Raw genomic sequence first — 15852 nt, forward strand, 5'->3', positions numbered from 1 at the left:
ATCCCACAAGTTGTTGTTGTTGTTATGTGCCGTCGAGTCGGACGCGACTCATAGTGACCCCTCCTTGGGTTTCCAAGGCAGTATCACTACGGAAGTAGATTGCCCCATCTTCCTTCCGAGGAGTGGCTGGTGGGTTTGAACCTCCAGCTTTCTGGTTAGCAGTCAAGTGCCTTAGCCACTATGCTACCAGAGCTCCTAATCCCACAAGAGGAAGGCAGAATCACCATCAATAGCCCAAGGCCTATTCCTGCGAGGCCAGACATGCTGCTTCCCTCCAGCCCTTTCACCAACCGTTTCTCCCGCAGCACCCACCACCTCTCTCCTGGGTTCGATAATTCACTGCAGTGGCCACACAGAACTCACAGATTATGGGGTTTATTAGGGAAGCACCACAGGCTACAATTCAGGTTTAGGTAAAATGCTCAGTCTCTCTCCCAGCCCACCGTCCCTCAGCCAACAAACAGTCTCTCACAGTCTCTTTCCCAGCAGTGTTGGTCCCTCGGTGTCTCACTCATCAATGTGTGTCTCTTGCGTCTCTTTCCCAGCAACGCGTGTCTCAGGAGCCTGGGTCTCTGTAGCACGTCTTCCTCAACCAGCAGTCAGAGTTCTGCCTCCAGGAGGCCTCCTTTTGAGCCCAGAAGGGTGGTCAAACTAGCCAATCACAGCATCAGAATTCTAAGCACCTGAGAGAGTGGGCACCTCCCAGAACATTGTTTTGTGCCACTCCCAACAGAAATACTCCAGGTGGACAACTTCAGCAATCAGGAGCTCCTCAGTTGCTCATAGAAAACCCCACCTTGGAGTTTACAAAGACTTATGGGTAGAAAAGCCCCACTAAGTAATTTACTACACCGCACCTGTCCATCTGTCATTGCCTCTCGGAAGCCCATTGTTCAGGGATTGAGCTCATAAGGCAGGGTTCTGACTGAACACACTGTGTGTTTAAAGGCAGCAGTGACACGGGTCACACCAGCAGATACTTCGGAAGCATCGACTCTTCGGAGAATAATCACAAAGCAAAGTCGGGCGTGGATGTGGGCCAGAGCGAGCACCTCATTAAGTACGTCCTGCAGGACCCCGTCTGGCTGCTGATGGCCGACACGGACGACAGCGTCATGATGACCTACCAGATGCCGGCCCGGTAAACCCCTGCTCTGGTCCTACAAATGCAGGAAGGGCTGAGTATAAATGTCCCCTAAACAACCTGGTCTTCAGGTGGAATGGGACATCCTGTGGAAGCAGGGTTCCCTCCAGATGAGCCATGTGTTCTGTGAGCGTGGTGGGATGGCCCCTGCATACTGCTGCCCTGTTAGAGGGGTGGTTGGTCCACAGATTTCGCCAGGGGCTGGCTCTCCAAGTTGACAAAGCATTTGTGCCCACACATCCCCTGAGCTCTGTTGCCTGGGAGCGCTGCAGGGTAAGGGGTAGAAGAACAGTGTTCAGGGTCGAGGTGGTAGCTGACCCACGGCCACCACATCCGGCTGCTTTAGCAAAGAAGACATGGTCCTGGCCCCTGCAGAACACCCCTCGGTAGGGGAAGCTGGGGTGAAGGAAGGAAGGATTAACTCCCAAAACTGAAAAAGCCGGGCTCCAGGCCAGGGGAGGTGGGGCTTGCCTCAGAGTGGCTGCCACCTGGCCTGGCACTGGCCCAGTTGCCTCAGAGTGGCCACTGTCTGTCCCAGGGGCCTCAGAGTGGCCGCCACCTGGCCCGGCACTGGCCCAGTGGCCTTGGAATGGCCACTGTCTGTCCCAGGGGCCTCAGAGTGGCTGCCACCTGGCCCAGCACTGGACCTCTGGCAAGGGAAGATTATTTTACCCACTATGTCTGCAGCAGGGATCTCCCAGATGGGCAATGCCCACGGCAAGCCAGAGGTCCCTGAATAGTGCGGGTGGTTTGGGCTGAGCCACTAACCAAAAGGCTGGCAGTTCGGATCCACATGGAAACTCCATGAATGTGTCTGCTTCTGTAAAGATGATAGCTACGAGAATTCTGTGGACCCAAGTCTGTCCTGTAACGTGTGTGGTTGCTGTGAGTCATGGTCGACTCAACAGCGACAGGTTTGATTTGGGAAGTTTTTGGTGGTGAACCAAGGAGTCCCTGGGTGGTGTAAATGAAACAGTGAATGCACTTGCTTGCAAACCAAAAGGTTAGAGGTGCAAGTCCACCCAGAGACGTCTTGGAGGAAGACTTGGTGATCTGCTTCCTAAAACTCAGCCATTGACAGCCCTGGGGAGCACAGTGCCGCACTGACGCCCGCGGGGTTGCCCTGAGGCGGAGCTGACTCGGGTGTGGTGATGCTGGACTGAGCCTGGGGGCCGGGGGCCTTCTGCTGACGCCCAGCGCACAGGCCTGATCCAGTAAAAGTCAGATCATGGTGCAGGTCGTCAAACAGCAGCTACATAGGACATACTGGAAAGATTAAGTTACCTTACCCTGGGCGATTATTTTAATGCGAAAGAAATTGGCATTAAACAAAATCCTCAAAAACTATTATGAGTGTCAAAAGATTTGGTAGAAAATAAGTGGATTTATTTTAAAAAGATAGAAAACCTCCTAAAACACTCTGAAGCTTACCTGTCATTAAATAAATTACTTTGTGCAGGAACCTGGACATGGTTCTGAAGGAGGACAGGGAGAGGCTCAAAGCACTGCAGAGGTTCCAGCCCCAGTTCACGGAAGCCCAGAAGCAGGAACTCCGTGAGGTCCACCCCTGGATGCAGGCCGGCGGCCTGCCTGCAGCCATGGACGTGCAGGTGTGTGTGCTGGAGCCGTGGGCATGCGGGTGTGTGTGCTACAGCCGTGGACGTGCAGGTGTGTGTGCTAAAGCCATGGACGTGCAGATGTGTGTGCTGGAGCTGCGGGCATGCGGGTGTGTGTGCTACAGCCGTGGACGTGCAGGTGTGTATGCTAAAGCCATGGACGTGCAGGTGTGTGTGCTAAAACCCTTCTGAGCTCAAAGGTCACCGCCCCAGGAGCACTCTGCCTGTGCAGCGTCCCTGGGCGTCTGGGAACAGTGCCACCACGCGTCTGTGTGTGTGTCGGACTCTGGTGGCTTGTGTGTTGCTGTGATGCTAGAAGCTATGCCGCTGGTATGTCAAATACCAGCAGGGTCACCCATGGTGACTAGGTTCCAGTGGCACTTCCAGACTAAGACTAGGAAGAAGGATGTGGCAAAGTCCAGTTCTGAAAACCATTGGCCACTGAGAACCTTAGGAATATCACAGAACATTGATCCAGTGGGGTAAAAAGAGCCCTGTGGTTGGAAGCGCTCAGAACAGCACCGGGGAGGGCTGCCTCCCAGCAGAGTCGGCCGCAGTGATGAGCATGGACTCGGGTTTTCAAGGCCTTTGTTTGCTGATGGGCACGACTCAGAGTGGGAAAAAGCAGCTGCAAACATCCATTAATGATCAGGAGGTGGAGTGTACCAAGTGTGAATCTAGTAGAGTTGGAAGCTGTCAGAATGAAATGGAAGGCATAAAGATTGATACCCTGGGCATTAGTGAGCTGACATGGGCTAGCACTGGCTGTTTTGAACTGGGTGATCATGGTCTACTGTGCCAGGAATGACAGCATAAAGAGGAACAGAATCACACTCATTGTCAGAAAGAATGTTTCAAAGCCTATCCTGAAGTACAACGCTGTCAATGATAGGATAATATCCATACACCTACAAGAAAGACCAGTTAACACTACTGAAGCCAAACATGAAGAAATTGGAGATTCTTATGAACTTCTGCAGTCTTAAACTGACCAAACATGCAATCAAGATGTATCGATCATCACTGGTGATCGGAATCCAAACGCTGGAAAGAAGGAAGGAACAGTAGCTGGAAAATAGGGCCTTGCTGATAGAAGTAACACTGGAGATCATGTGATAGAATTTTGCACAACCAGCGACTTATTGATTGCAAATGTCTTCTTTAAACGACATAAATAGTGACTACACACGTGGACCATGCCAGATGGAAATCAAAAAAGAAAACATGAAGAACTGTGTCAGTAGGAAGAGATGACGGAGATGCTTAGTGTCATCATCAGAAGAAGGCCAGGGGCCGACTGTGGAACAGACCATCAACTGCTCCCATACAAGTTCAGGTTGAAGCTGAAGACAATTAAAAGTCCATGAAAGCCAAACTATGACCTTTATCCCATCTGACTTTAGAGACCATCTGAAGACTAGGTTTGACACATTGAACACCAGGGACCGACAATCAGAGGAACTGTGGGATGACAGTAAGAACATCATCCATGAAGAAAGCAAAGGTCATTAAAAAGACAAAGGGAAGAAAAGATCAAAAGGGGTGTCAGAAGAGACTTTGAACTTGCCCTTGAGAGGAGAGTAGCTAAGGCAAAGGGAAGACATGACAAGATAAAAGAGCTGAACAGATTTCAAAGAGCAGCTCGAGAAGACACAGTCAGTTATTACAATGAAATGCGCAAGGACCTAAAGTTAGAAAAACAGAAGAACACATTCAGCATTTCCCAAGCTGAAAGAACTGAGGAAAAAATCCAAGCCTTGAATTCCAATACTGAAAGATTCTATGGGCAAAATATGGAATGATTCAGGCAACATTGAAAGAGGACGGAAGGCGTGCAGAGTGACGGCGCCAAAAAGAGCTGGTCGGTGTTCATCCAGTTCAGGAGGCGGCACACAATCAAGAACCGGCGGTACTGAAGGAAGAAGTCAAAGCTTCACTGAAGGGACTGGTGAAAAACAAGGCTCCAGGAATTGACATTTCAATAAATGGATGCCGTGCTGGAGGCACTTACTTGCCTGTGCCAAGAGATTTGGAAGACAGCTACCTGGCCAAGTGATTGGAAGAGATCCATATTGGTACCCATTCCAAAGAAAGGTGATCTCACAGAATGTGGAAATTATCGAACAGTATCATTAATATCCGTGGTGGTTGTGTTTGTGTGTCAGCTTGGCTGAGCCTGGTTGAGTGGCTGGGCAGCTGGTGGTAGTTATTCCCCATGATGAGACTGGCAGTCAGCTCCATGGTGGGATCCACCACAGGCAGCTGAGTAGCTGGGTTGGCTATGTGGTCTGCTACCTGTATATAAGAAGCAGCTTTGGGAATGGTCTCTAGCCTGTGGCACACTTGGACCCTGCATGGAGCTGTGTCGTTGCTCAGCAGCCTACTATGCTCTGCTGACCTTGGGACTTACAGTGGACTTAAGTTAATAGCCTGCCCTGTGGTTTGGTAACATTGGGACTGTGCCTTTTTCCTTGTCAACCTTGGGGCTTCTCAGCCTCAGCAGCCAGCAGCTGTCTGAGTGAAGAAACGCCTCTAGTTCCAGTGGGCCGGGAGCAGGAGGCAGAGCTGGACCGTAAGGTGGTGGCGCTTTCACCCAGCCCCTAGAGCCTGGCACTTTGAACTTGGACTTAAAGCCTCCAAATTGTAAGAATAAACTCCTGTTTGTTAAGGCCGTCCCATTAGTGGTATATTTTTGTCAGAGAGGCACTAGGTAACCAGAACAATATCACACTCAAGTAAAATCTTACTGAAGATAATTCAAAAATAGTGACAGTGGTATATTGACAGGGAGCTTCTAGAAATGCAAGCTGAATTCAGAAGGGGATGTGGAATGAGGGATATCATTGCTGATGTCAGATCGATCTTGACTGAAAGCAAAGAATACCAGGAAGATGGTTACTTGTATTTTATTGACTATGCAAAAGCGTTTGACTGTGTGGATCGTAACACATTGTGGACAACACTGAGAAGAATGGGAATTAAGAACACTTAATTGTACTCATGAGGAACCTTTACATAGACCAGGAGGCTGTCGTTCAAACAGAACAAGGGGAGACCGTGTGCTTTAAAGTCAGGAAGAGAGGGTGTCAGGGTTGTAGGCTTTCGCCACACTTATTCAATCTGTGTGCTGAGCATATAATCTGAGAAGCTGGATCACATGAAGAACACAGCATCAGGTTTGGAGAAAGAATCATTAACAACCTGCAATATGCAGACAACACCACCTTGCTTGCTGAAAGGAGGATGACTTGAAGCACTTATTAATGAAGATTAAAGACTACAGTCTGCAGTGTGGTTTACATCTCAACATAAAGAAAACAAAAATCCTCACAACTGGACCAATAGGCAGCATCACGATAAATGGAGAAGATTGAAGTTGTCAAGGATTTCATTTTAGTTGGATCCACAATCAGTGCCTGTGGAAGCAACAGTCAAGAAGTCAGATGACGTATTGTACCAGGCAGATCCGTGAAGGCCTCCGTAAAGTGTTGAAGAGCAAGGATGTTTCTTTGAGCTGCAAGGTGCGTCTGACCCAAGCCGGGGTATTTGCAGTCACCTGATACGCACGTGAGAGTAAGGAAAACCACAGAACGAAGAGATCTGTCTTGGAAGAGGTATGGCTGAAATACTCCTTAAAAGTGAAAGTGGCCAGACTTTGTGTTTCATACTTTGGTCATGTTGTTGGAAGGGCCCAGTCCCTGGAGAAGGACGTCGTGCTTGGTAAAGTAAAGGATCAGCCAAAGAGGAGAAGGCCCTCAACAGGCTGCACTGACACGGTGGCTGCCATGATACGGTGCCTGCCATGATACGGTGCCTGCCATGATACAGTGGCTGCCATGATGGGCTCGACAGGCTGCGCTGACACGGGGGCTGCGACGTTGGGCTCCAGCGTGGCAACAGTTGTGAGGATGGCACAGGACCTGGCAGAGTCGTTCTGTTGGACATGGGGTCACTGTGTGTTGGAGCTGACTCAGTGGTACCTAACAACAACATAAATTCTAAAGTTAAAACATTTATTTTTTTAAAAAAGGTACTGCATCATTAACTGTTAAGTGTACTTCAAAAAACTTTCAGATTAATTTTTAACTGCAAAAAGGACATGGAGGCAGCATCTTCTGACCTCTAACTTCACAAGAGTCACCATTAACAACCCAAGGCTTATACCCATGAGGCCAGACGTGCACCACCCTCCAGCCTTTCTACCGGTTCTGACACCACCCGTCCCTCCCACAGCACTCACTGCTTCTCTGCAGGGTTCAGTTATTCGATTAGGACAGTCTCCCCTCTGCTGTGCCCTCAGACCCACCTCTGTGGCCTTGGCTTCTCCGCCTGGCCTCTGCTCTGCTCGGGCAAGTGTCACAAAGCTCTTTTAGTTTTGCCAAGAGAGGCACCTGTGTGCAACCCCCTCCACCACCAAGCCTCCTGCTCAAAGGCACTCAGCTTTCTTGCTCTGAGGGCCGGCAAGCCTGCCTTTCTGTCTTGTGCTTCTTGGTTCCTCAGCCGGTCCTCTCTGCTGGCTCTCTGTCAAGGAGGTCATTAACGACCTGCACAGGGATCTCAGGTCCGAGGACCCACTCCACTCCACCTCTGGGTCTTCTCTCTTGATGGCAGTGAGATCCCCCCTTCTGCCTCTAGGAGGGCTCATTGAAGCCTAGCAGAGTGACAAAACTAACCAGTCCCCACGTGCCACTTCCATGAGCCTTATTTGCATGGTCCCACCCGGTAATCTGGCAGGAGTCACAAAGCCTGGCTGGACAAACCGCACCTAGTAGCTCACCGCACTGCATCAACGCCGCTTCCAAAGAGATTCTAGACATCTAATCTCCGTCGCTTGCTAGAGTCTGAATTATTTTCTTCTTTCTTCCAGTTACTCTCTGTTTAAAAAAATAGCAAACCAGACAGAACACCCCTCCTGCGTAAAGCCTCAGTACACAGGGGGACAGAATTTGATGGGAATTTTCGCAGCCACGCAGGCTTGTATGGGGCACACGGTGCCCACTCTGTGGTGCCCTCTCAGCCCTCACCCCTGCACGGTGACCCATGCCCCATCTGACCACAGACCCTTCTGTCCCCCAGTAGCTCTTCCTGCTCTTTCCTGGGCCCAACCAGGCAGCTTCGACAGCTTTCTTAGTCATCTAGTGCTGCTCTAATGGAAACACCACAAGAGGGTGGCTTTGACAAACAGAAGTGTATTTTCTCACAGTTTAGGAGTCGAGAAGAGCAAATTTAGAGCGCTGGCATTGGGGGAAGTGCTGCTCTCTGATCTCCATGTGGCCTGGCAGCTCTGTTCCCCTGTCTCTGCCTGCTGCTTTCTTGTTTAATCTGCTCTTCTATACCTTGAAAGAGACCGATTGGAGACACCCCCTACACACATTACCTCGTTCACACGACAGAGAGAACCATTCCCCGGTGGGATTCTGACCACAGGGAGAGGGGCTGGGGTTTCTACCTCGTGTTTCCCCATACCATCATCTCCCACTCCACGTCCCCTTCCTCTCTCCTCCCAGCTACAAGGCCTGGATTCCCTGGGCAGGCTGATGCCCCAGGGCCTTAGCACTTGACCTTCTCTCATCATGGCCTCTCCTCGGGTATATGCCCACGACTCCCTCTGGCTTCCTTCCAACCTCTTGTCACATGACCCTGTATTTATCTATCGTTGCACAGCAAATCGCCCCAGAACTGAGTGGCTGTAAGCAGTAAGCGTTTCACCTCACACAGTTCCTTTGGGTCTGGGTTTGCGAGCAGCTTCTCTGGGTGGTTCTGGCTCAGGTCTCAGGCTGTCATCAGGATGTTGGCCTCTGCCGTCGGACATTTGGAAGCGGAGCTTTCAGCGCGGCCCAGTCCCATGCCTTTCAGGCAGCACTGGCTGTTGGCAGGAGGCCTCAGGACTGGCTTCGTGGGCCTCTCCCTAGTGCTGCTTGAGTGTCCTTGTGACGTGGCAGAGTCTTTTCTCAGAGTGGTAACTCCAAGAGAATAGGGCCTTTTATGTCTCAGGAGCCACTCACTGCCCCTTCCACCACATTCTCTTGGTTAGGACCGAGCCACTGGGCCCCGCCTCACGTGCGGGGGGAGAGGCGTGCGGCCGCAGCTGTTGAGGGAGGAGTGTTGAAGTTCTTCATCCATGGACGCACCTAGTATCCACTGCAGTCACCTTCTCGGTGGCCTTTCCTGAAGGGCCGCTTCCTCCACACACACACCATGTACCCTGAAGGTCCACGTAAAATGGTGGCCCTCACACATGCGTGCTTGCACGTACACACCCAGGAGCGCACACACACACATGTGCGTGCACACACGCTCCATTCTACCTTTGCTCTGTCAGCAGTGCTGATGTCTCTGGGGTTCTGTGGCCTCCTTGTTCCTTGTTCATTTTATTGCCCCCTCCCCCACTGGGATGTAGCTCCCAGGGGCAGGGCCGTGTCTGTCTTACTCGCTGTTGACCCCCCAGTGCTTAGCACCACAACAGGAACTCAACAGACATGGAGCGGCCCCAGTGAGAAGGTGCGTTACTGTCCCATTTCACAGATTGGAAGACAGGTTCAGGGCAGGCAGGTAACTTACTCCAGGTCCCAGTGGCAGAAAGTGGGGGAGCTGGGAATGAAGCCTAGGCCTGCTGGCTGGCTTTGGGGGACTCGGGGTGCTGGGCCCCTTGGGGATGGCTCTGGCCCCTGTGGGAGCCAGCAGACCCAGAAACACCTCCGATGGAGGCTGCCCCACTCCTAGGCACTCTGCCAGCCGCCTGCCTGCTAGCAGGCTAACGTGTGGTCACTCGTGGCCTCAGGTTGCCTCAGGTTGGACTGTTTCTATGTACTAAAGGTCTCATGTCTGTTGTCTGTTCTCCGTTTTCCTTGAAGGAATGTGTTTACTGTGAAAACAAGGGAAAAGGCAGCATTTGTGTCCCATACGAGGAAGAGGTTCAAGACGTCTCTGTGCTGGGCCCCAGCACAGTCACGGACACCAACGAGGGAGGAAGTGGACCCCCCTGAGTCCAGAGAGAGAAGAGCACACGCGGCCCCTCCTTGGAGCCCAGTGACCAACCTTGGAGAGGCTGGGAGAGAGGAGACACTGGGGTTCATTTCTGGCGAAACGGACAGATGGACTTACATGACTTTTCTGTTTTAGAAAAAAAAAGTATTTATCTGAAAGGGTGATTTAAGATGGGAGTAGGAGGGTTTGGGAAGAAATGTGTTGTTTTCTGTAATTCCTAAATAGGAAGACCTGAGGGGCAGGGAGGAGATTGGTTCTTGAACTTGGACTCTGGCACACCTCCTTAGAAGCCTGCAGGGAGTTGCCACGGCGTGCACAGCCGTCCCCTGACCCGTGGATTATCCAGTCTCAGGGCACGTATGACCAGTGGTCAGGATGCCACATGTACGGGGCTTCTGGAACCTTCTGGGGCAAGTTTGCACCGGGGTCTGTCAGCATCACGGAAGTCCTCAGATCAGATTGTGCCCCTCTCCCAAGCTGCTTTTTATCTAAGTTATCATTTTGTCAGAGTTAACAGGCAGAGTGCCCAGTAAACAAGATAAGCCCAGGCTTGCTGACTGATCTCTAGTGAGCCGTGTGACACTGCTCACTGCAGATGAGTAAGCACGGGTAAATCCATGCTTCCTTGTTGACTGGGCACTCGGTCCCTGTCAGGGATTCAGTGTCGGAAAGGAGGCTTTGATTCCGTGGGCGGTGCCAGCCAGACCTGGAAGCCGAAACTGTGATGTGGTGGGAAATGTGAAAGTGGTCACCACAGATGAGTAGCACAAGCCAGCCCATGCTTAGCTTGCTTCCTGGGTAATCCACCCTGGTCAGACACAGGTGGCGCTCTCAGCCTCTTCCTGTTGCCTTTCACCAGGTGTGGTGGTTACCCGGCAACCAGTAGCCCCGGTGTCCAGAGCTGTGGTGCTCAGCATTTCCACGTGATGTGGTCTGTTGATTGACGGCGAAGTTGACATGCTTGCTCTGGGTTGAGAGGGCCATTGGTTTGTGTGACCAGCTCCATGAGTAAGGTACCTCTACACCATCTGGATAGTTCTTCGTCCGTGAGTCCATCTCGGCCAGCGCGGCCAGTGTGTGGTCAGTCACCTCGGAGGAGGACTTCCTGTGCAAAAGAGACACGTGTGGAGGGAGTAACTCCCAAGTGGTCTGCTTCTGCCACGGCCTCACGGACGTGGCTGTGACCAAGCCAAGGGCCATGCCACATGAGCCACTACAGCAGTTTCCAACTGTGCTGCATTTCTGGGGTGCAGTGAGCTCCCCCACTTTTTCACAAGCCCAGCCTTGCCGATGCAGCAGGTTGCTGCCAGCCGGCGTCCACCGGTGCCACGGTCACTTCAGGTCATTCCGACATTGGGGGAGACAGACCACACACCCCAATTTTTCTTCATTGTGATTTGGGTGAAAGCCCTTTTTTTTTTTTTTCTTTTCCACAACCTCATTTTGCATCCTTTATCCCAAAGATGGTGAGTAAAATGTCTGGTGTCTGAGAAGTGCTTGCCATGGCCCGGTTGGCCCGAAATGGCACCAGGTCCGCAAACGCTCGAGGAAGCAGGGCTTGGCCTTGTTGTTCAGTGCCCCCACGGCCACAGTGAGACAGGCCGTGTGCCCTGCCGACCCAGTTGGCTCCTAGTCCAGCCATCTGAATTTGAACCCCTGTTTTCATAAACTCAAACACAAGAACACGCTTTATTTATTTATTTATTTTGGTTTACAAAGTAACATCCCCTCCGATGCCAGGGGTGTGGTAGCAGCGTGTGCTTCTGTGGAAACTAGATGCCACCACCAGCGCCTGCCTCTGACCAGGTGGTCACAGTTGTGGCACCTAAACACGAAACTGCCGCAACGCTCTCCCCGCACCATTGCAAACGTTCGTCTTCAGCCCGACTCCGCTCGTTGATGTTTGTGCATCGCTGGACTGTTGAGCTGCGTAGCTTCGGTGTGTGCTGGACCACTGGCTGAATAGAAGCGTTTTGTGACCCTGTTGACACGGCCCCGAGCACCGTACCATCTGTTCTCTTCAGTCTGTGCGCTTACACGGGTGTTGGACGAATCTCTCCGTTTCAAACTGAGCCTCCTTTGAAGACATTTCTAAAGAGAAACGTCAGTGCACGCTCGGCGGCGGAGAGGGAGGTTCTGAGCCTGGACGGACAGGTGGTTTGTTCCCACGCGAACTGAGCTTTCCGCCCGCAGTGCAATATGTTTGTCTGGCTGCTTGTGTCTTTTTATGACTTTTTTGCCTTTTAGAATATTGGTAAATAAAGCGAGTCTATTTTTAGCTGTGTGTCCTGTGTGTGGAGCAGAGCTGCTGCAGAGGCTTTTCAGGGCTGGGACCTTTTGGGAGCAGATGGCCAGGCCGGTGTTCCTCGGCACGTCTGAGTGGGTCTGAACGCCAGCCTCTGGGCTGGTAGTCAGGCACCTCACTGTTTGCCCACCCTGAGTCATCCAGGGGAAAACCTGAATAGAAGTGGAGAGAGGCCTCTTCAAGTGCAGAACCCTGGTCATCCTACGTGCCGGAACCTTCCACCCCAGAGGCCCTTTACCGCCGCCTTGTTTTGTGCGGTTCACTTTTGCTGGGCCCCCTGGCTCTGTGTGTGTGTGTCATACAACACAGCAGCCCAGTGGCTTCATAAAATGCAAATCGACTCCTGTAATCAGGGTGGTCTGCAGTCTCAGCCTGCAAATGGAGGGGTGTGGTTGCCTGGCTCAGCCCCCTGCACTCCCCCAACTCTGGTGACCCCAGGTACCATGGCTGTTCCCTCGGTGTCCTATTGCACTGCTGAGCTGCCTGGGCCGGCTGCCTGTGTGCAGGCCACGGGGCTGAAGGCGTCCGCATCAGAAAAGTCTCTCTGTCCCACCGGGGAAGATGTGGGCAGTGCAGCAGAATCCTTTCTGAGGACAGAGATGGGGTGGAGCCTTGGGGCCCAGCCTGCACAGTGGAGGTCAGTTCCTGTCTCCCTCACTTTGCAAACCAGGACCCTAGGATCTGAGCAGGCAGGTGGGCGGGTCCTGGACCCAGTGCCAGCCTCCCAGAAGCACCTCTGCAAGGTGTGGAGAGGGGCAGGGGGACTCCACTCAGCTTCCAGGCCTGATTGTCTAAATCCCACTGCTGAGTGAACCGAGTCCTCTGAGCTCAGGGCCTCCTGCGGACCAGCCCTGAGGGGCCAGATGTGGCTGTTGCCCTGGCTTTCTGAGTCCCTCAGGGGACTGCATTTTTGTTTATTTTTTATGTATAAACCCAGCAGTGCCCCCACCCTCCTCTATTCCAAATCAAAAGGAGCTCCGGGCAGATTGCCCACTGCCCACAGGGCTGGGCTGGCTGCGGCCTTTGTTCTCCCAGGATTTATGACCTGCCACCCCTGCTGCTAACTGGTCCCAGTGGCCCTGCCCAGCCTTGACGGCCTCTGTCCTGGATCTGGGGGATCAAAGGGCCACAGTGCTCAGGAAGTCTGGGCGCCAACCACCTTTGAAGGCAGGCTCTGTCCAAGGGACAAATGGCAGGAAGTGGGTCCACTAGGAGAGGCCTCTCCAGGGAGGGCAGAGGGCTGGTGGCCCCAAGATGGGGTAGCCAGGCTCTGCAGAGGGAAAGTCCGAAGTAGCTGGCCAGCAGGAAATAGGCCCCAACGGAGGACGTGGCTGACTTCAGCCCTGTGATTCTTTCCCATTGACCACACTGAGACGTGTCCCAGCACTTCACCTGTCCTCCCCTCAACTCCAGCCACTTTCCCCAAACCTAAGATGAAGCTCCCGAGTTCCCTGGCCATCCCTGCGGCCTCCTCCTCTCCCCAACCCGGCTGCCTCTCCTTTAAGTGTTGTCCAGGTCAGCTTCACATTATGCTCTGTGACCACAACAAAGCCTCCTTCGCTTTCTCTCCAGATGGTTCGAAAGGTAGAAACCCTGTGAGCAGCCACATGCTGTTGTCAGCGTGAGAGGATCCAAGGGGCGCTAAGATGACATTTCCTTTCCTGTGTAGCCTTTTGTTTTTCCTGGAGTTCCTAGTTGCCTTTCATTTTCTGTCTGCACTGCCTGCCTTTATCACCTCCTGCTCCTCCATTCCCACACTGAGTTCCCCACTAAAGCAGGTGGTCTCTTGGTCTCTTCCTGGAGGCCCCCCCCCCCGGCCCTAATCACCCTGCTTCCCTATACTTTTCTCAAAGTGGTGGCAACTGAATCTCAGTCACCAGTTGACCTCCTTCAGTGGGACTATGTCTAAGTCCCAGTGAAGGAGGTAAAGTCACAGCCAGCTATGGGTCCCCCACTCCAGGGCCCACCTGGTCAACCCCAATAATGAGAGTGTTGGGGGTGGGTCACTGGGGTTTCTGAGCAGCTAGTGCAGAGTGACTGCTGGGCTTTCTGGCTTGTCAGGGAGACTGAGGATAACAGGACGTGAGTGGAGAAAGTTCATACATGGAACCCCGGAGCAACCAAAGCAGAGCTGGGACAGGTGCACCTCAGCAGAAAGGGCTGCCAGGTGGTTGTGGAAGACAGTGGCGTTTTCAGACTTCTCAAGCTTGGCTTGCCTGAAGCCTGTGAGTGCCTCTCTGTCTGGGCACTGGAGGTGGAAGGGCCATGGGAGGGCTGCCAGCCCCAAAGGGGAGGGCATTTGATGCCACCATTCCTGCTCAGGATTGTTACCCTTCCCCGGGTCTAGCCTCCTCCCTTCCCTATCCCTTCAAAGCTTCTGGGCCAGGCTTTGAGCTGGGGGCACAGGAGGCCAGGGAAGGGGACCTGGGGTCAGACGTGGTGCCCCTGACCAGGGACTCCCAGCCCCGGTGGTGGTGGGGACCGGGTGGGAACTCCGCACTGGCTGCCCCTCCCGGATGGCGGCCGAGAGGGAGGCACGGACCTGAGCCGCTAGGAGGCGCCTCTGGAAAGGGATCGCGGGTGACCAGAGAGGGGCGCTCCGCGCGCAGAGGCCTGGCGGCGGCGGGCGGTGCACTCGCGTCCAGGCAGCGCCCCGAGGCTGGGAGTGCTGGCGGCGGGGTCCCGGGGCGCTGGCCGAGGCACCGCTCGCCCGTAGTCGCGCACCCAGGGCCCGCGCCCGGCACGGCTGGGCGGCAGATGGGCGGCCCGGGCGGGGCTCGAGCGTCTGGAGCGCCCGCCGCGGCCCGCGCGGACAAAGCCGACCCGGACAAAGGCGCGGCCAGCACCTGTCGCTCTTGGCGCGGCCACCGCTTTTCTCCGCCGAGTTGGCTGCAGCTGCCAACTGTCACGGGCATCGAGTTACCGCGGGGCCGGGTGGGGGGCGGGGGCGCGGGAGGGGCGAGAGCGGGGCCCAGGCGGCGGAGGGAACCGCCGGGGATGGGGAGCCACGGGGGCCGGGGGCCCGTGAGCGGGTGACCAGAGGGCCCGGAGCCAGGAGAGGGCGTCCGGCGGAGGGCGGCTCCCCTTCAGTTCGAGCCCGGGGTCGGGACTCTCGAGCCTGTGGGAAAAGGACCCGGGGCTCCTCAGCCACTCAGACGAGGACCCGAAGCCCCTCCGGGACCCTGGCCCCTGGAACCCGGGCGCAGGGCGCTCCTCTGGCCAAGGGCGCGTGAAAAAGCGGGCGAATGAATGAATGAGAGAATGAATGAATGGCCCGTGAGTGACTGCGCCCCTGCTCGCAGGCACTGCAGACTAGGGGTCCGTGCTCATTGCAGCTGGAGGACCAGAGACCAGCGCGCCCGGGGGCTCGCTCTAGGGTCTCCGCTCCTCTGGGACCGCCCCCGGAGGGGTCGCCCCGAGGCCGCTTGGGCCCGCCCTCGGCCACGCCCCGCCAGCTGCCGGCGGCCAGGGCTGCGGAGTCGGACAAAGCGCGCTGCTGCCATTGGCCCGCGCGCCCTCGCGGCTGGCCGCTCCGGACAGGTGCAGCCAATCAGTGCATTGAGATGCAAATAAGACGCTATAAAAGGGGCGGGGCGGCCGCGTCTGGAGACTCGAGGGAGGTGGGCGGCGGCCGGGGGAACCCGGGGAGCCGCAGGCTGTGGGCGCCGGGCCCCGAGGCAGGGCTGGCCGTCATGGCTCCCTCCCTGGGGCTCTGCCGGGGCCGCGCGGGCCGGGAGGACGAGCACAGCTGGGAGGCGCGGGGGGACCGCAAGGTGCAGGCTGCGGGGCCGCGGGCGGGC

General features: G+C 54.6%; 2 protein-coding genes across 2 annotated transcripts in view; both read left to right on the forward strand.

Annotated features, from left to right (window-relative positions):
* PER2 (period circadian regulator 2) overlaps nt 1-10674 on the forward strand; it is a 36414-nt gene extending 25740 nt beyond the window's left edge. The window contains 4 exon segments of the mRNA XM_007943532.2: nt 949-1141; nt 2604-2754; nt 9615-9789; nt 10607-10674. Of these exon segments, the coding sequence (XP_007941723.2) occupies nt 949-1141; nt 2604-2754; nt 9615-9789; nt 10607-10674 (587 nt within the window).
* A 5070-nt stretch (nt 10675-15744) lies between these two features.
* HES6 (hes family bHLH transcription factor 6) overlaps nt 15745-15852 on the forward strand; it is a 1018-nt gene continuing 910 nt past the window's right edge. Inside the window, exon 1 of the mRNA XM_007943543.1 lies at nt 15745-15850. Coding sequence (XP_007941734.1) covers nt 15745-15850 — 106 coding nt within the window. The remainder of the gene's footprint in view (nt 15851-15852) is intronic.

This window comes from Orycteropus afer, unplaced genomic scaffold (assembly GCF_000298275.1).
Source record: "Orycteropus afer afer isolate SDZICR_OR568_19922 unplaced genomic scaffold, OryAfe1.0 scaffold00006, whole genome shotgun sequence".
Classification (NCBI taxonomy): Eukaryota; Metazoa; Chordata; class Mammalia; order Tubulidentata; family Orycteropodidae; genus Orycteropus; species Orycteropus afer.